Raw genomic sequence first — 18351 nt, forward strand, 5'->3', positions numbered from 1 at the left:
AATATATTTAAACAATTAAACAAACAAAAAAAAAGTACAATCTCGATTCTGAAGGCAAGGACAAAATTTAACGAGCGGAAATCTTTCTGACCCGGCTTGTCCGTCGGAAATCTTGGGAGCAGACTAATGATCTACCCGATCGTCGGAGATCTTGCCGCGGTCGACGGAGATCTTGAAAGCGCGGGCCGGTGATCGCCGCGAGCCCGAATCCTTGCACTCCAGCGGTAGCAACAATTAATAACAAGATTGGCGCCGGAATAATTAATTCGATGAAAAGCGAATTCGACGATTTGCGTTTGAGAGCGCAAGAAAAAAAAAGAGACCAGTCGAATGTCTTAGCGCGAGAGCGAGCCGATAAACGTAAGCGATAAGCACAGGTGCGGAGTTCGAGCGAAACTGGAGATCTTTCGCGGTACGGAGCCTAGGATTGTCGGAATCCGGCGACGAAAACAAGGCGAAGTCAGCGAAATATTCAGTTTGAACTGGATTAGACTGACTTCTGCCGAAAACAAAACGCTGTGAACCATAGGCGATTCAAGGAGACCGACAAAATCAACAAATACGCGACGGTAGATTCGAAATATCGCGAAGCTGGAGCACATACTAGACGAAAGAAATATAATATAATTTGAAACGCGTTGAAATTCATAATCGAATGAACATTGATGTATGGATCTTGATATGCTTAGACAGTTATTAACCCACGTAAAAGTTAAAATGCTATTATTGCTTTATATTTAATTTTCTCACTAAATATTTGCTTTACGATAAAAATGTATATAATATAAAATATGTATTTTAACAAGATCTACTCCTTTTGTTTGAAACATTTTTTGAAATTCTCAATATTTAAAAAAATAAACACAAAAAATCGTTTTATGATTTTTTTCATGGTTTCCACCATAAAAATTATTGAATGACAACAACAATTATTTAATAAGGACAGTACGTGCAGAAGTGACAAATGTGCGAAGAAAGGATAATACATAAGAATAGGGGAAATAAAAAAATGCAAACTCAAGCGTTTCAAAGTTCCGTCTGTACGAACAATGCGAGTTTAGTAGCATAAGAGCACTAGCCTTGTAAAAATCAAAATTGTAGTACGGTTTATATAATAAATATACGATTTATTGCGATTGCTGGTTTATACTATATGTATTTATATTTATCTCTGGAAAAACTTCTCAACCACGAATACAAAATCTTAACAAAATTCAATTTCTGCCAATAACCACTATGGGATTCGTAATCAGCGCGTCAAGATACATATGTAAGTACACGGACAGACATCAAAATCGGGAGGGCATCGTTTTCGGAAAAGTTGTCTAACTTTTGTATAAAACATTTTTTAATATTTTAAATAGTTTTCGGGATATATAAAAAAAAGCAAAAAGTTCTTTTATTTAAAAATAATGGTTTCACCTCCTTAAAGTAAAATTTAGCACAAACAAAAAATAGTTTTGTGTTACATATTAACTACTTTACATGCACACAGTATCAGAATTTTTTGAATTTACGGGTTGCTTAACCATCTTTGTTAGCCGTGGTGATGGTTCGTTGCTCGTTTTTCAGATCCGTTATATATCGTGTCTGTATTAAAAATGAGTTTACTGAATGAGTTATGCTACAGCTGAGGTGACAACACGGTCGTGGCCGGTTACAGAAAAATGACGAAGAGGCGGGTGTTAATCCTTCGGTACAATTATCAAATCACTCAGAGACAACGTGATACGCACGTGGCCGCTAGATGAGATCTTCACTGAGTTCTAAGATGAGTTTTCGAGCGAGTTTTCACGATAGGTTGCGATCTGTCCTTTTAATTGTTCTCTAGAGTCCGCAATGAGTCTGAACTGCACACACAATTGTATTAATTATGAGGTCAAAACGCTGCGAAGTCGAATAAGCGACTGATTTCTTTCAGATTATTTTTGGCGTGTTACACACGGTGAGGATGATCTGGATGAGTTGCACAATGAGACAAAGCGCTGAGTGATGCGATGAGTAAAGATTTCTACGAAAAGCACACTGCACTTCGATGCACACGAGGTGATCAATTTCACAGCTGAAACCACAATGAGAGAGCTTTGAGCCGACAACGTCTTCGAAAATCGGAGGCGATAATCGAACGACGGATCGATATCGATTTGGGCGATCGGCCACAAAGTACTGCCCCGCGGTGGTAGCATAATTAACTGTTATACAATCTTCTAACAGTGTCTTAAAAAATGGTGCAGAACGTTTCACGTCTTATCACTTTGCTAGATTGGTGGACGGTACGCGGCAGCCGAACGTTCTTTTCTGGTTTTCATGACGATTCGTGAATCCTTACAACTGATTTATACAATTTCAATAAAATCAGAGATTGGACACTTTCGAAAGAAGAACCAAAAACACTTTCATTTAACTGCATTAACAAAACTTTATACAAAAAATTTTAAAACAATTTTTTTGTTAACGTTTATTTATTTGTTTTTAATACAAATTAAATAAAAAATTTTAATCATGTTTTTAATATTTAAAAATATATTAAAAAGTTTAAACAAAAACATTACTTTACCTGTGTTCCAATAAAACTCAATAATAAATTAATGATATTATTAAAAATATTTTCTTCAGTATTTGTTAAAATATCTGTGAGTAATATGCCATACGATTTCAAAGCATTATCACATTTTTTTATTGCCATAGAAAACACTGGAAACTTTATTAGTGAGCGACCTATTAATATTAAATTACAATTATCACAAATTTTACATAAGCATTAACATTTATATTAACAGCGTGTCTCACGGTTTTTCTAAGTAAACAAGAAGATAAACATTAATAAAATAAACCAAAAAGTCCTATACTGCTTTGTATTATTACAATCATAATTTAGATATAATTTTACCGATAGAAGCAATTATTATATTTGAATTGCATTGTATGTTACACTCAAACAATAATAAAAATAGGTTACTAATTAGTTGCAAGAAAAGTAGCGGTACTTCATTTTGTCATTGTTACAATAGTGATGCGACACATCTGACTCGCGATGCCTTGTAATCGATCAATCGCCTAATTTTTCGTTGAGTTCGTTATGCTATACTGCGAACATATTAATCGCTTTTATTGATACGCTCTTATTTGTTTTGTTACAAAAAATCTTATAAAATAATATCTGGATTATTAATACAAATAATGCAGAAACAGTATAAAAATTTTTGGTTTATTTCACTAAGTTCTACTATTTTACGAGTGGCATTAGTACACCAATGGGACATTCTGTATACTAATATTAAATGAATATACAGAATGGTCTGTTTAAGTAAGCCAGTTAAATATCTTGAAAATTATATATCAGATTAAAAAACAAAAAATACGTGTTCAATATTTTTTCAAGATCTATTTTTGTACGGTTTTTCATGGTTTGTACTGTTTAAAATTTTCTAGATTCTTTAGGTTCTTGACGCAATTATTTGATCTCATAACTTTAATAGAGAGTATTCAATATTACAGTAAACATTTTATGTTTTTTTTTTGGGAAAGTCTAGTTTTGGGGGTGATTTTATTCATTTTGTAGTTATTTTAATTTCGCGCGCTTATACTTGGCGTTTTTTTATACCTTTTTTTAAGAAAAGGTAATTTTGGAGAAATTTAATTCATTTTGTAGTTGTAATATTTAACCGAAAACAAGTAATTTTGATTGTTTAAACAAATTTTTTTGCAAAAATCGATATCTACACAGTCGATAAATCAAGCATCATTTAGCAGTGCAAAAATGATAATAAAACGCCACGCACCTCGCTTTTTTGAAATGACATAATATTTTATTTTAATATATATGTCATTATAACTATTACCAGAGTCGATAATAATAAAGTCGATAAATCTATCTGCACCATCTAGCGGCGCGAAAACAAAAAGGACAAATTTCGGGAGATAATGATGACGACGTTTCTTAATTAATGATATTATTATTTTACTCTTGCAAGTAAACTTTAAATCGCGATATCTTTGTTTGTAAATATTGTAGTAAAAAAATAAAAGCAGTTTTTTAACATAATTCGATCCTAATCTACACGATAAACCTATGTAGAAAGCGAGCGGTTTAGCCGTTATTGAGATCCGAACATTACAAATTTTTTCAATACCGCGTTTTGCGTATAAGAGGCACGGTAGTGCGCTGCGCTACACTTGGCGCGAGGCACTACCGTGCCTCTTGATAAAATTTTGAAACGTTCAAAAATTAACTTGAATGCTAATAAATTTCATTTTTTAAATTTTTTTTAATATATTACTTCATTAATTTAAATAAAACTTTGAAAAAAGTACTAATGTTATAAAAGAATTAATTTAAAATATTGTTCATATGAGTTTTTTAGATATACAGGGTGTCCCGCGAAATGCGGAAAATCTCTCGGGTATAGGTAGATATTAGGAATATATTTAGAAAATTTTAACACCATTTTGTCGAATTCGCGATTGTAACATTTATACGAATTTTTATAACCGAGCGAATAAAAGTGCGCTCTTAGAAGCGGTCCACGCCTAATAACACTGACTCTGCCTCAGTTTTTTCGCCGCTTAGCGATTGGCCGATCCCCCCTTCGGCGGACCGAGCGAAGATAAGAGACGGCGATAAGTTATGCATAAGTCAGTGTTATTAGGCGTGGACCGCTTCTAAGAGCGCGCTTTTATTCGCTCGGTTATAAAAATTCGTATAAATGTTACAATCGCGAATTTGACAAAATGGTGTTAAAATTTTCTAAATATATTCCTAATATCTATCTATACCCGAGAGATTTTCCGCATTTCGCGGGACACCCTGTAAATATACAGAGTGTCCTAGACATAACGAAGGATACTGAGAAGTTAGATAGAACTAATCAGGACAAGTAGAAAAGTCCGGTACCATTTTGCATAGTTCTCAACCGTTATTGAGAAAAAAATTAAAATATATAAAATGTATAGGTATAAGAGCGACAAGGAAGCTGCGCGTGAGTGAGCGCGACAGACGATGGCGCCACTCTTAGTCAGTTGAGTCGGTTGAGAAGTTTGCAAAAACGGTACAGAATTTTTCTACTTGTCTCGATTAGTTCTATCTGTCCTCCCAGTATCCTTCGTTATGTCTGAGACATCCTGTATAAACAGAACACAATGGCAACTTGCCCTAGGTGACAGTAAGCTTCGGTCTTTCCTAATAATAAAGAAATGTAAAAAAGAAATGTATTATAATAAAAATATATATAATAAATCAACAATCATATTTAGTAACTACATCTTTATTTAATGTAATACATTTGTTTATTTAATATTATATGTATTACATCCTAAAAAATAATGCGTTTTCACATTATAGTTTTCACATTATGCATAACAAAATATGCATAATAAATATGCATATTATTGGGAAATTAAATAAGTTCTCACTCATGTAAATCAAATTTTTTTTACATTTCTTTACGTAAAAAATTAGTTAAACCTTTGAAAAGTATGCTCCTAAATTTTAAGCCCAAATTTGAAATTTAAATGTTTTTATAGTGTATATAAATGTCACACTTCAAACAGTATCTAGCGCAGATAAACGACGCGCGCAAAAACGCTGTACCTTTCGGTCTCTTGACAAGAAAATGTTATTATTTCGACAATAGAGAGTACTACTGGCAAATGATATGTAGGTAATGGCCAATGTAAATGCCAGTACACTACGTATATCCGTTGAAGGATAATAACGATACAATTGATGTCAATCACAATATATGTGTATTAATTTAACTGGAGGTCTATACAACGTGTTCGGTACGAGAGCCGAATAACGTGTCTTCAAGCAGTATCTCAGGCGACTAAAGAAAAATGTAAGCGCTACTATTGGTTGTCTCAACGCGAGATTAAACATGGCGCTTGATAGGGGAAATGTATACTCTATGGTACTTACATACTCCTCCCCCTTTATATAAAAAATATATATTACTTATAATTTACTTAGGCTGCCGGTACATGGAGCGTAACGTGCGTTAAACGTAGCCTGCGTATCTGGTAACTTTTAAAATACGTTGTGCTGTTTTAATACCCTACTTTTACATGGAGCGTACTTTGTCTATAAAGCGTATGCGGCAGAATTATTACAGCCAATAGCTGCTTAGAGTTTCTGTTAGAGAAATGTTAAAGAAATTTGTGACTGAGTCCCATAAAGTTACGCGTGCACAAAATACGCTTCATGTAAATGAAGAATTCTGCACAGTTATATATGTGAAAGAAATGTGTGAACAGTGTATGAATAGTCTCGATAACAGGCAACACGAAAAAAGTCATCAATCGGTCAAATTAAAAATTTATTTTTTCTTTTTAATATTTATTGTCTGTCAACCATGCAATACATAAAAGAAAATGATTCCTTACAGTAAACTGGAACAATGCATATACCTGTAAAAATGTACGAAATTAGTATTTTGTTAGTAACGTTGATAAGATATATATATTGAGAGATTACTCACCTTGAATCTAAATGCTACCGCTTAAAGAATTTTCTATCGACAAATTTTAATGGCTGGCACTTCGTCATGTTCGCTCTCTTCGATGAGATAATTGGAAACAATATTCCATTAGAAACAAATTTTACGTATTTCACTAATACATGCACAGACACGCTGTTACGCAGTTCGTGAAAACTTTGGCGTACGAATTTTGGACGTAAAGCGCAAAAAGTAACTAGCAAGACGTGATTGGTTGACGATAAGTACGCAGAATACGCCATCACGCAAGTTACGCTTCATGTAACGGCAGCCTTAGTTTACGTAATGCTGTTTTTTTTTATAACATTTGAGAATAGGTTTCGCATGATTTACAATATTCTTAGAACAAGTCAGACTGCTAATTAGATTATCGGCAAAAATAACATTACGCTTAAGATTAGGCGGTAGTTGTAACTTATTTGCAGTGTAGTGGTCGTCGCATTATGTGAACGCTGCATAATGCGTCGTCTGCTACAACATGGTGATTTGTCAATAAAAAATTAGTCGCGACACCGCCAGGTGGCCGAAAGGCAAATTTAATTTTTGATAGTAAGAATTGACAACCAAAAAGTCATATACTAGATCGGTCAATCAATCAATTTGCCTACGGTCTAACAAGGGGATTATCAAGCCGCGCCCTCCGAGATTTTGTTAAAAAAAATATATCCCTCCCGATATACGCAAGTCTTGCCAATGCCCATTAGTTAACGAGAAAAAAATTATTAAAATATTGCGCGTGTGTAATCTACCGAGACGATGAACCTAACTTTCAACTGTTAGCGTGGTCGTGCGTTGAAGGCGCGCGGCTAGAACGCTGGAGGTCTCGAGTTCGAGACCAGCTTTTGGGATTTTTTTATATTTTTAATATATGTAATTAAAACGTCGCAACAAATATTTTATTTAAATAAATTAATTTCTAGTATTTAATAAAAAATAATTATTATATACATATATGTTTAATCATACTTTTAATTCATAAAAAATAAAATACTTTATATTACAATATATTATATTTTATTAAAATAATATACAGGGTGTCCCAAAGTCATGTAGACAAACTTTAGAACTAGGTAGATCTCGTCATTTTAAGACAAAAAGTCCTTTATCATTTTTTATTCCGAGTAATATTAAGCGAAATAATAATTATTAAAAATTATGTCTTTTGGGCGAAACTTACTGCCCCCCACATCGCGCGGAGACGCTCTATCCGTCGGTAGTCCCCGTTCCTTGCGTTCTCAATCATCGATAATTTTCTTTGTATTGTCACGCGTCGTCGCCTTTCTTTGATTCCTGGTTTAAACCAGTTTATCTAGGCGGACCGATCGTAACCGTCTGTCTCGCCCCGCGCGCCTTCACTTTTCTTATCGATGATAGAGAACGCAAGGAACGGGGACTACCGACGGATAGAGCGTCTCCGCGCGATGTGGGGGGCAGTAAGTTTCGCCCAAAAGACATAATTTTTAATAATTATTATTTCGCTTAATATTACTCGGAATAAAAAATGATAAAGGACTTTTTGTCTTAAAATGACGAGATCTACCTAGTTCTAAAGTTTGTCTACATGACTTTGGGACACCCTGTATATTATTTTAATAAAATATAATATATTGTAATATAAAGTATTTTATTTTTTATGAATTAAAAGTATGATTAAACACATATGTATATAATAATTATTTTTTTATTAAATACTAGAAATTAATTTATTTAAATAAAATATTTGTTGCGACGTTTTAATTACATATATTAAAAAATAAAATAAAAAAAAAAATCCCAAAAAAGCTAATCTCGAACTCGAGACCTCCAGCGTTCTAGCCGCGCGCCTTCAACGCACGACCACGCTAACAGTTGGAAGTTAGGTTTATCGTCTCGGTAGATTACACACGCGCAATATTTTAATAATTTTTTTCTCGTTAACTAATGGGCATTGGCAAGACTTATTGTACCGCGTATATCGGGGAGGGATGCCAAACAACATAAATTTTTTTAACAAAATCTCGGGGGCCGCGGCTTGATAATCCCCTTGTAAGCTCAAGCTAAGTTTTTAAAAGCCTTTTGGGAAGCCGCGGTGTGCTCCGGAGACGGAATCACCCTAAGCTAAAAAGTGTTGTAACCCTAATGCTCAAATTGATAAACGCTCCACCAAGAAGAAAGATTTGCCAAGGAAAGAAGAGAGTTTTCACGCCAGCTTTAGTACCTTCTTCACCTAAAAACTCTAAGAAGAATCTCAAGCCAAGGATAGTCAAGATAGAAAAAATTTTTGGAAAAGTTAAGATCCAATTACAGAAGAAGTTCAACGAAGAAGAAAGCTTCCTGTTTTGGAAATTAATCTTTCTGAAAATATCACCAACGAAGAGAACAAGACTCTCGAAGCTCTCTCTTAAGACTGAAGACTTCAAGAAAAGAAGGAAGATAAGTTTTCGCTGGCACGTTAAAACTAAGGATGAATTCCTGAAAGAAAAAAAACAACCACTAAAGAGAAAAGAGGCCGCGGTACAGACAGCTTTACAAACTAACAAAGCTGGGAGCCAAGCTGAACCAGCAACTAAGGAAGCATCGACTTAGACTTTCAAAGAAGAAAAATATCCACTAAACTACTCAGGAAACAACAAGTGAAGACCTATTCTAGTTACTCTAACATCTCCACACATATCCTATAGAGAACGCCGGCAAAGCAAATAAGTCTTCCGGCATTTTGTAGAGGCGCCCAAATAGGGGCGCCGCCAAATTAACTAAAACATAATTGTACAGAAATTGTTTATAAAATAAATATTTATGTTGAAAATTCTATAAAAGACTGCTGACTCTCCCATATGCAGTTTGAATATTATCTTAAACACTCTGTGAGACTTGACAATTTGAATTATCAGATATAAGATATGCAGGTTTTAAAAGTTCTACAAAGACGCTTCGAGAAGTGCCATTAATTTCAAGAGTATAAACGCGTTTTGTATTACGGCTAAGAATTTTATAAGGTCCGATATACGGTCGTTCTAAAGATTTCTTAGTTTTAACAAGTATAAATACATGACTACAATTATTTAAGTTTTTGAAATAGAATGCTCGAGATTTATAGTTATGAGCTACTGGAACAGGCTTGACAGCACGCATATACTCTCGGAATTTCTCGATAAAAATGTGGTGGTCTGGTTTAAAATTCATTGATGACAGAAATTCGCCGGGAATACAAAGGAACGTACCATATACAAAATCGGCTGGCGACGCGTTTGTATCAGATATTTAGTAGGTACGTAATCCAAGTAAAACGGTAAAGAAAGTTCGTGTCCACTGACGGTTAGCATAATACATTAACGCTAATTTTAAACTACGGTGTCAACATTCTACAATACCATTAGAGGCGGGATGATTTGCAGTAGATCTGTGGACGTTGACGGTGTCCAGCCGGCGCTACAAGTCGCGCAGAAGAAGGGTCAGAATTAAGCAAACAGAAAGGCAAACACTTGTAAATAAAAATGTAACTTAATATATTTAACAAATATATAAACGAAATAACAAACAATTAAAATGATAAGAAAACAAAATATAAGAAAAAAATAAACGGTCCTCTTATGCGAGGAAACAAGAACGGGCCGTTATAAGCCGCGTCGCAAACTTATCTGAATTTCGCAGGGGCGGAAAGATGCTGTTCAGCAGCAAATGCTATGGGCTCGCAAGTGGCCTGGCCAGGTTTGGGTACGCAGTACTTAGCACGGAGACACTCGACGCACGGACTGGTACGCGGTAACAAAGAAAACTGACAAGTGTCGTGGAAGACAACAGTTCGTCGATGCGCTCGCTATAAAAGCCAGAAGGACTCTGAGAACTCGACTGATGCAACGAACCTACAAAGCCGTTGTCTTTTAGAATGTAGATCGGAAAAGTCCCGGGAGATTAGCCGTAATCTACCGGGAAAGTCCCGAGATATTAGTCGTTGCTAAGTGGTGACCACAGAATAAATAATGCTAGAAGAAAGGCCGCGGGATTAATAATTGTTTTTTCTTCCGGCCGGCCAGCAAAGTTGCGGTGGTGTCATCCGACGTGTGAAGTCGAAGGGATCCGCCACAGATCTAATACGTTGAGTACCAACGAGTGAAAGTAAGTTTTTAAAAAGTTGAGATTCAAACTGTGCGCCTTGATCAGTAGTAATAACTGATAGAGCACCAAATCTAGAGATCTAATTATCAAAGAAGGCACGAGCAATTGTAAGTGCTGAAGTTTCCTTCAGAAAAATAGTTTCAAACCAGTGCGAGAAACGATCGATAATGGTTATCATGTAGTGATATCCTTCGCTCAATGGTAATGGGCCTGTTCGCGCTTTTTTCGTCGACTTCTCGTTTTGTTTCTTTTTCCTTAGAAACGGCTGTTTAATTGATTTTCCTTTTAATGACATATTCAGTTATCTGACAGATGTTGACGAATGATAATGTGTTAAAAGACATTAGAAGTTTTTTTTAAAACGTAAATGTTTTAAATGTTACAATTGTGAGTGCAAGTTCCTTTAATCAGAGTAATAGAATTCAATATCGGGCTGCTTCCGGAACTTTGAAATAACCGCTTTTCTGTAGTGTAACGAGCTGTTCCTTATGACACAGTTTGTTTTTGTGATTTTTGGGCAGTTCCCGAATTTGATCAAACGGGCTGATCCTGTCTAAGGACTTTGGGCTGCTCCCATTTAAGGAAGCAGGTTACTCCTCCTGACTCAGGATATTCCTCGAGTGTTGCGCACTCGGGAAATTTTAAAACGAACAAACACGAATTCTGGATTTGGGAACTCTCACAGTTTTAAATATAATTCTGTTATAATTTTAAGATGGATATCAATCTTTTAAATAATCTCCAGACCCGTGAGTAATAATCTCTCTCTTTCCTTTGTATCTTTGTTCTTTTGTGCATGCATGTATTCTAAACTCTTGTAAGAATTGTAATAATTTTCTCACTTTGGCTTTTTCTCTCTTTCCATGTTAGAGGAGGGTTTTTTACGCCTATTAAGATCCTCTAATTACACTTTTTTTTAATTTGTGTTATTTCTTTATTAATCTTTCGTTTTTTTTTTCTTTAAGTTTTTCAGCTGTTTGGTATATACAGGGTGTTCCGTAAGTCGAGATTAATCGCTCGGGAGATGAATAAAAAACCAAAAAAAAAGAAAAAAGTTAATATAAACATAGGTACAAAAAAACGTTGTTTCCAAGTTATCGCCAGCTTTAAGTCGTGCGCGCGCGTGCGTGTGTATGGATCTAAAAATTATATAAGGTGTTCGAAATGACCTTTTTCTGCATTAATGCATGGTCTAAGCTTTCTTTCTAAGGAGTCCCGAACTCTTTGTAGCACTTCGGGATTTTCTCTAATGTTTCCAAATCTATTAGTTATTCTTTGTTTAAGTTCATGGACGTTATTAACTGGCCGTTTATAAACAAAGGATTTTAGATAACCCCAAAGATAGAAATCACTCGGATTAAGATCGGGTGATCTAGGAGGTCAGTGTACAGGTCCTCCACGCTCTATCCATCGTTGACCGAATTTGCGTTCCAATTCTTGTCTAGCAATTAAACTGAAATGTGCAAATGCACCATCGTGCATAAACCACCTATTATGTCGTATGTTCAAAGGGATGTCTTCAAGAAGTATACCTAATCTGCTTTTAAGAAATTCGACATAAGTTTCTCCATTTAATTTGTTTTCAAAAAAATGTGGTCCAACAAGTGAATTGTTAATTATTCCTCCCCAAACCAAACAACTGAACTGTCGTTAATGTTTTTTTTCAACAATTGTATGGGGATTTGCTTCCATTTATTCATATGTATTATGAGAATTTGTAATACCGTCTCTATCGAATGCTGCTTTATCTGTAAAAAAAATTATTTCACTGAAATTAGGCATTTGTTCTAATTTATTCACAAACCATTGACAGAAATTGATACGTAGACCATAATCGTTTTCAGTCAATCCTTGAACACGTTGTACATGATAGGGATATAAGGAATTTCTGTTAAGAGATCTCGATATTTTAGTTGTTGGCAGACCTAATACTCCTGAGATGCTTTTGATACTAGTAGAAGAGTCAACCCAAAATGCGTTCAAAATTCTTTCTTCCGTGTTAGCGTTGATTCGAGGTCTACCCTCTTTTCGACGCTGTGTTAACTGCCCAGTTTCTCGCAACATTCTATTAATATTTTGAAAAGATTGTCGGTTCAGTGCGTATTGCCGAGGAAATTTTTCGATATAAAACCTTCTTACTTCTGTAGCATTACTTTCAGCGAAACCATACATTAAATGCATGTCAACTAATTCGGTAACGGTTAAACGATCCATTACAGACAAATTTTTGTTTTAAATTTTAATTTTAACAAACTTTCTTTCTCCGTGAACAAACTCTGGTTGTGAAGCGATAGAACTTTACTTAAATTTCTTTTGTTGTGGTTGATAAATACAATGTGCTAACGTTCCTAGTCGAACAATCAATATCTAAGCGCTTGTTCGAGTTTACAAGGTATTGTACAAGATTTATTATGATTTCTTGCTTATGCCGCAAGCTTTCTTTGTGCAACCACTGTTGGCTATATTATTTCTCGGCGACCTTGGATTCCACGGCTTCTTGTCTGTACATAAGGTAAATGAGTTGTGGTTGATTATTGTGCAGGTGTTGCTGTTATATTGTATATTTCGAACACCTTATATAATTTTTAGATCCATACACACACGCGCGCGCGCGCGACTTAAAACTGGCGATAACTTGGAAACAACGCATTTTTGTACCTATGTTATATTAACTTTTTTTCTTGTTTTTGGTTTCTCATTCATCTCCCGAGCGATTAACCTCGACTTACGAAACACTCTGTATATTGGTTAATTCATTAAGAGCAAATTTTTTCCTTCAATAACGCAAACAGGGCCTACTATGTCGATGTGTACATGAGTTGTTGCATGGAAGGGGTGCGCGGGGTCCATCCTCCGAGACCGTCGGCTTAGCGGTAATTTTTTAGTAAAATAAATAAGCTTTTTTTATTATATAGGTGTTTTTTCTTTATTCTCTTCCTTGTGTCGCGTTTAGAGTTATTATCGTTGATAAGAGTTACAAGTCGCTAGCTCGTACTGTACTGACTTGCTCGAGCTTCGGAGCTCGAGCATTTTATATTATTCTTTTCTGTCTCGTCAGCGTAATTGCAGAAGGAAGTGGCCGTATGCCTTACTGCCTTCTGCTGATATTGCGCGGTGTTGTAACTACTGATGAGACTGCATCGTAGGCTCAACAGATTTCATGGTTTGGCAATCTGCTGAGTCTTTTATAAAAATTTAGCGCACGCGGTGTGTTAATCACCTGCATGATGTTTCGGGTTACAATAGAGTGAACCGCCCGTTGGGGGCAAGGAATTTGTCAATGTCGCATTTAATATGTAGAAATACTTTGGATTGTTGACAATTAAGACAGCTTTTACAAAATTTTACGACGTCGTTATGAAGATTTGGCCATATATATCGCTGACAGATCAAACGATCGGTAGCTTTTAAACTTGATTGCAACCGTGAGTGGTACATTTGGAGTAATTTGTCATGCAATGAAGAGGGTACATATTGTCTAATAAATTTGCTTGTAATATTGCAGTAAAGGGGGATTTGGTTGGGTTCAAACGTTAATTTATTTAAAGATGAGGATGTTTTAGATGATTTAAGTAATTCGAATAGTTCTTTGTCTGACAAGTAACACTAGGAAAGTGTCATACGGCTATTTTCCTAAAACTTGGCATATAAGTAGTTCATGGAAAACTATTAGACACGTACTTTATTATATCGGCCTAAAAGTTTAAAGGGTAGAAATGACCCTGATTGATTTTGAAGGTTGGTGTGTGTATAAAAATGAGTAATTACAATGATGAGAATTTACAAATAAAGCCGCGGGGATGGTACGCGGTTGTGGCCTGTTTAATTGCCGCGAAAAGGTGTAAGTCCTTAGAATATGCGAGTTACGCGGAGACACGCGTTGAGCACGTGGCCGATAGATGAGATCCGCACAGAATTTAACAATGAGTTTCACGCTTGAATTAGTCTGTGCGCGTTTAGGCGAGAAAGCGCAATCTTTTTGTTGTGAGAACAGCTCAGCACTGAGCTCGACGCGGTGCTTTAATTTGACGTCGACAAATACAAAAAAAGAAAACTTAATAATTGTCTCAATTAACAAAAGAAAAAAAAAAAAAAAATATATATTTACAAAAAAAATGATACAGAAATTATACAATTCAAGTGTATGGAATCACGAGAGCAAGGTCGGCGTTGGCAACGAACGGAAATCTTCCTGAGCCCGGCCTTCCCGTCGGAAATCTTCGAGAGCGGTAAGTTTCCCGCCCGATCGTCGGAGATCTTGTCGCGAGCGTCGGATATCTTGCACGCGAGCCGAAAAGTCACGCGATCGCGAAACCTTGAACCGCAACTGATCGTGTAGCAAAAACCCAAGAAGAGAGAAAAAAAATGAAAAGAATGATCGCGGAGGATCCAATGATTGACGGAACGGTCCAATGATCGCGGCCGAGTGAGTGTATACGACGTTGGAACCGAACGGTGATAACGTGAGCACTACGTTCTGACTAGTGTCGAATTTCGAGCGAAACTGCCCGCGTTTCGGCAGAACCGACCCTTGATCGTCGGAAACATCGAGTATGAAAAACAAAACAGGTGGCGAGATAACTAGTGAAAACCGGATTAATCCGACTTTAACGTATTGAACCTGTCGAGGTAAACAATAAGCGGTATGCGGCGACCGACTAAAATAACAGAGCATGGAACGAAAAACACGGACGTATCGTGAACGACGATGAGTTTCTAGTCGATTTAATCTAAAATTTTCAGACGATTAGACATAGTCTTTAAATTGATATCTGTCTGTTTAAATGTTCTTGAGAGCTCACACTGAGTTTAAACAATGAGTTACAATTATATTAATCGTGAGTTCACACGCTACGAGATCTGATGAGCTACTGAGCACAAGGTTCAACACGCCTCGTGCTGCAGGGTGATGTCTTCCAGAAGATTCTTGGCGTGTTGCACACGGCGAAAATGATCTGGATAAGTTGTACTGGAGACAAGGCGATGAGTTGAACGATGAGTTGAACGATGAGTAGCACGATGAGTAAGAATTCTAAAAAAGAAGCACACTGCACGTTGTTGCACACGAGGTGATGCTTGGCACGGCTAGACGAACACTGATAAGCCTCGAGCCGGCAACGCCTTCGAGAATCGAAGGCGATTATCGAACGACAGATCGATATTGATCCGTCGCCGGTGATCAGCTACGAGGTACTGCCCCGTGGCGGTGACATAATTAATTACTAACTTCCCACGTAGCACAACAGCACCTGAAAAGCGCTTTGAAAGCGCTATTGAGAATGCATTCCCCAAAACTGCTGCAAAATACGCATTTTTTTGGCAGTTAGATATTTTGATGGATTTTGATTCACAATGGGTCAAAAATGATTTCTATATAATTTTTGCTTGAAAACATGTAATTCACACTGAAACACAATGTTTATTGTGTTGCGCTTGCAAATTAAGCGCTTTAAAAGCGATGTTAAGTAAAAAATTTCTGTAATATGCCTCGTCTACAATTAATGGAAGTCTAAAAGTCGTAAGTCTTAAGAAAGTAATTAATTGTATCAATATTCTATGAGAATAATATGATATAATTGGTTACTTTCTTAAGACTTACAACTTTACGGCTGTTTTTCGATTTTACGATTCTCATTGTAGACGCTGCTTTGACTGTAAGTGTGTAAAATGTGTGAAATACATGTAATGTATGAGTGGAAAGCGCGCGCGCGCGAGAGAGAGAGAGAGAGAGGGAGAGAGGGAGAGAGGGAGAGAGAGAGAGAGAGAGCTTACGTGCGTAATAAAAACTAAATTAAGGCTCGTCTACAATGGCTGTAAGAATTTAATAAGGCTATAAGACACGGTTGCAAGTGTTTATTTTTAGTGTAGCATAGGCTGCAAGCAAAATAAATTATTTTAATTCTTACGCCTAAAATAAAAAAAATTTATTTTGCTTACAATCTATACTACATCAAAAATAAGCTTATTGTTAACGAGCCTTTAAGGTGTGACGATACGCGACGCCGGGCGATTGGCCTAAAAGAGCGCGCAGTAATACACGGCGCGCGATTGTGTTTTGTAAATTTCTTAACAAGAAGACGTCGTCAAGAGATATAACGTTCAGAGCGTTCAGAGTCAGTTATATGTAAGTCGAGAGAATCAGAGAATAACCAGTCAATAGCGGTTGATAGAAAAGATTCTCTGCGATTAAAAACTGTTGACGATTTTGTTTTGAAATTTGTGATAGCAGTAACAATAGCAGTGAATCGGTGCCGTATTAACCATCAAGTATCTACTCGATATTTTACATACCATGGATTCTCCTGTAAGTACATTTTCTAAAAATTATTAATTTTTTTAATAAATTTACAGAATTCTCCCTTTAAATAATTATGCCTCCAAAGAAAATTCTAAAAAAAAAGTTATATAAAATATCAGGCAGCATCTGCTGCTCGAGATGAACTTCAAATAATCCTCAATGCTTTGCAAGAGAAATCTTATACGAATAATGAAATACATATTTGTAATAATCCTCATGTTCAGTCTGAAGAAATATCTTCTGATTTATCTGCTCTTTTATCCCTTGATGACATCCATTATAACTTTGACGATTTGCAGCCTCATTTGCCACATGCTTCTAATATTCAGCATGCTGATACTGAACAAAATATAGTTGAAGATGTCCTCAAAAGATTTGTTTTCAATGACATGCATCATAATAGTGATGAAATTTTATATGAAAATAAAGAACATCATGAACAGGATAATGACAATGATGATTCATTAACGAAATTTTTGCAAGAATGGAGTAATAGATATTGTATTACCAATGTGGTTATTAATGCATTGCTTAATATCTTGAGACCGTTTCATCCAGAATTGCCTAGAGATTCGAGAACACTTAAAAAAACTCCACGAAAAACGAAACTGTACATGCTTTCGAATGGAGAATATTCTCATATAGGTTTAAAATATGGTATCATGTTCAAACTAAAGCATGGTATTAAAAATTGTAATACAATTATGTTAGATATTTTTGTTGATGGCATAAAAGTTTTTAGAAATGTTTCTGAAGAGTGTTGGCCTATTTTGGCAAGATGCAAAGATTTTGTAGATTCTACGCCATTTGTTATAGGAATATTTTACGGATTAGGGAAACCTAAACCAATTAAAGATTATTTACAGAACTTTATCGATGAAGTAAAAGAACTTAAATGTGAAGGTGTTGTATTTGAAAACAAACATTTTAATGTCGATATTAGATATTACTTAGCCGATGCACCTGCTCGTGCCTATTTGAAGTGTATAAAAGGTTCTACTTCATATGACGGTTGTGAAAGATGTGATCAAGAAGGTGGTTATAATGGCTTTGTTTATTATTCTACCAAAATTGGAATAGAAAGAACTGATGAGTCATTTGATAGTCGAAGAGACCCTGAACATTATATAGAAAATTCTCCTCTTATTGAACTACAAACAAAATTTATTTCACAATTTCCTATGGATAGTTTCCACTTGATAGAAATTGGAGTTATAAAGAGATTTTTAGAATTTGTAATAGCGAGAGGTCCAGTTACAGCCCGCATGAGAGATCAAGAAATTCAAACTTTCTCAAGTTTACTTTGTAACGCGGTAATTTCCGGTTCGGAGAGCTCGTCGGAAGCCAGGGTACGAGTATAAAGAAAACCGAGACTTGGGTTAATTAGAAAATAAAGAATTTATTAACGAAAGAATGAAAGAATACTTAATTGAAATAATACACTTAAACTATGAAAAGGAAGAT

At 35.7% G+C, this 18351-nt stretch overlaps 1 protein-coding gene across 4 annotated transcripts in view; it reads right to left on the reverse strand.

The window, feature by feature from the left end:
* The window catches only part of LOC139104110 (fatty acid synthase-like), a 317124-nt gene that overhangs the window by 152043 nt on the left and 146730 nt on the right, over nt 1–18351 (reverse strand). For all 4 annotated transcript variants that reach the window (XM_070659343.1, XM_070659342.1, XM_070659341.1 and 1 more), the window contains exon 7: nt 2558–2718. In XM_070659343.1, coding sequence (XP_070515444.1) covers nt 2558–2718 — 161 coding nt within the window. The remainder of the gene's footprint in view (nt 1–2557; nt 2719–18351) is intronic.

The sequence above is a fragment of the Cardiocondyla obscurior genome, linkage group LG07 (genome assembly GCF_019399895.1).
Source record: "Cardiocondyla obscurior isolate alpha-2009 linkage group LG07, Cobs3.1, whole genome shotgun sequence".
In the NCBI taxonomy this organism is placed as follows: domain Eukaryota; kingdom Metazoa; phylum Arthropoda; class Insecta; order Hymenoptera; family Formicidae; genus Cardiocondyla; species Cardiocondyla obscurior.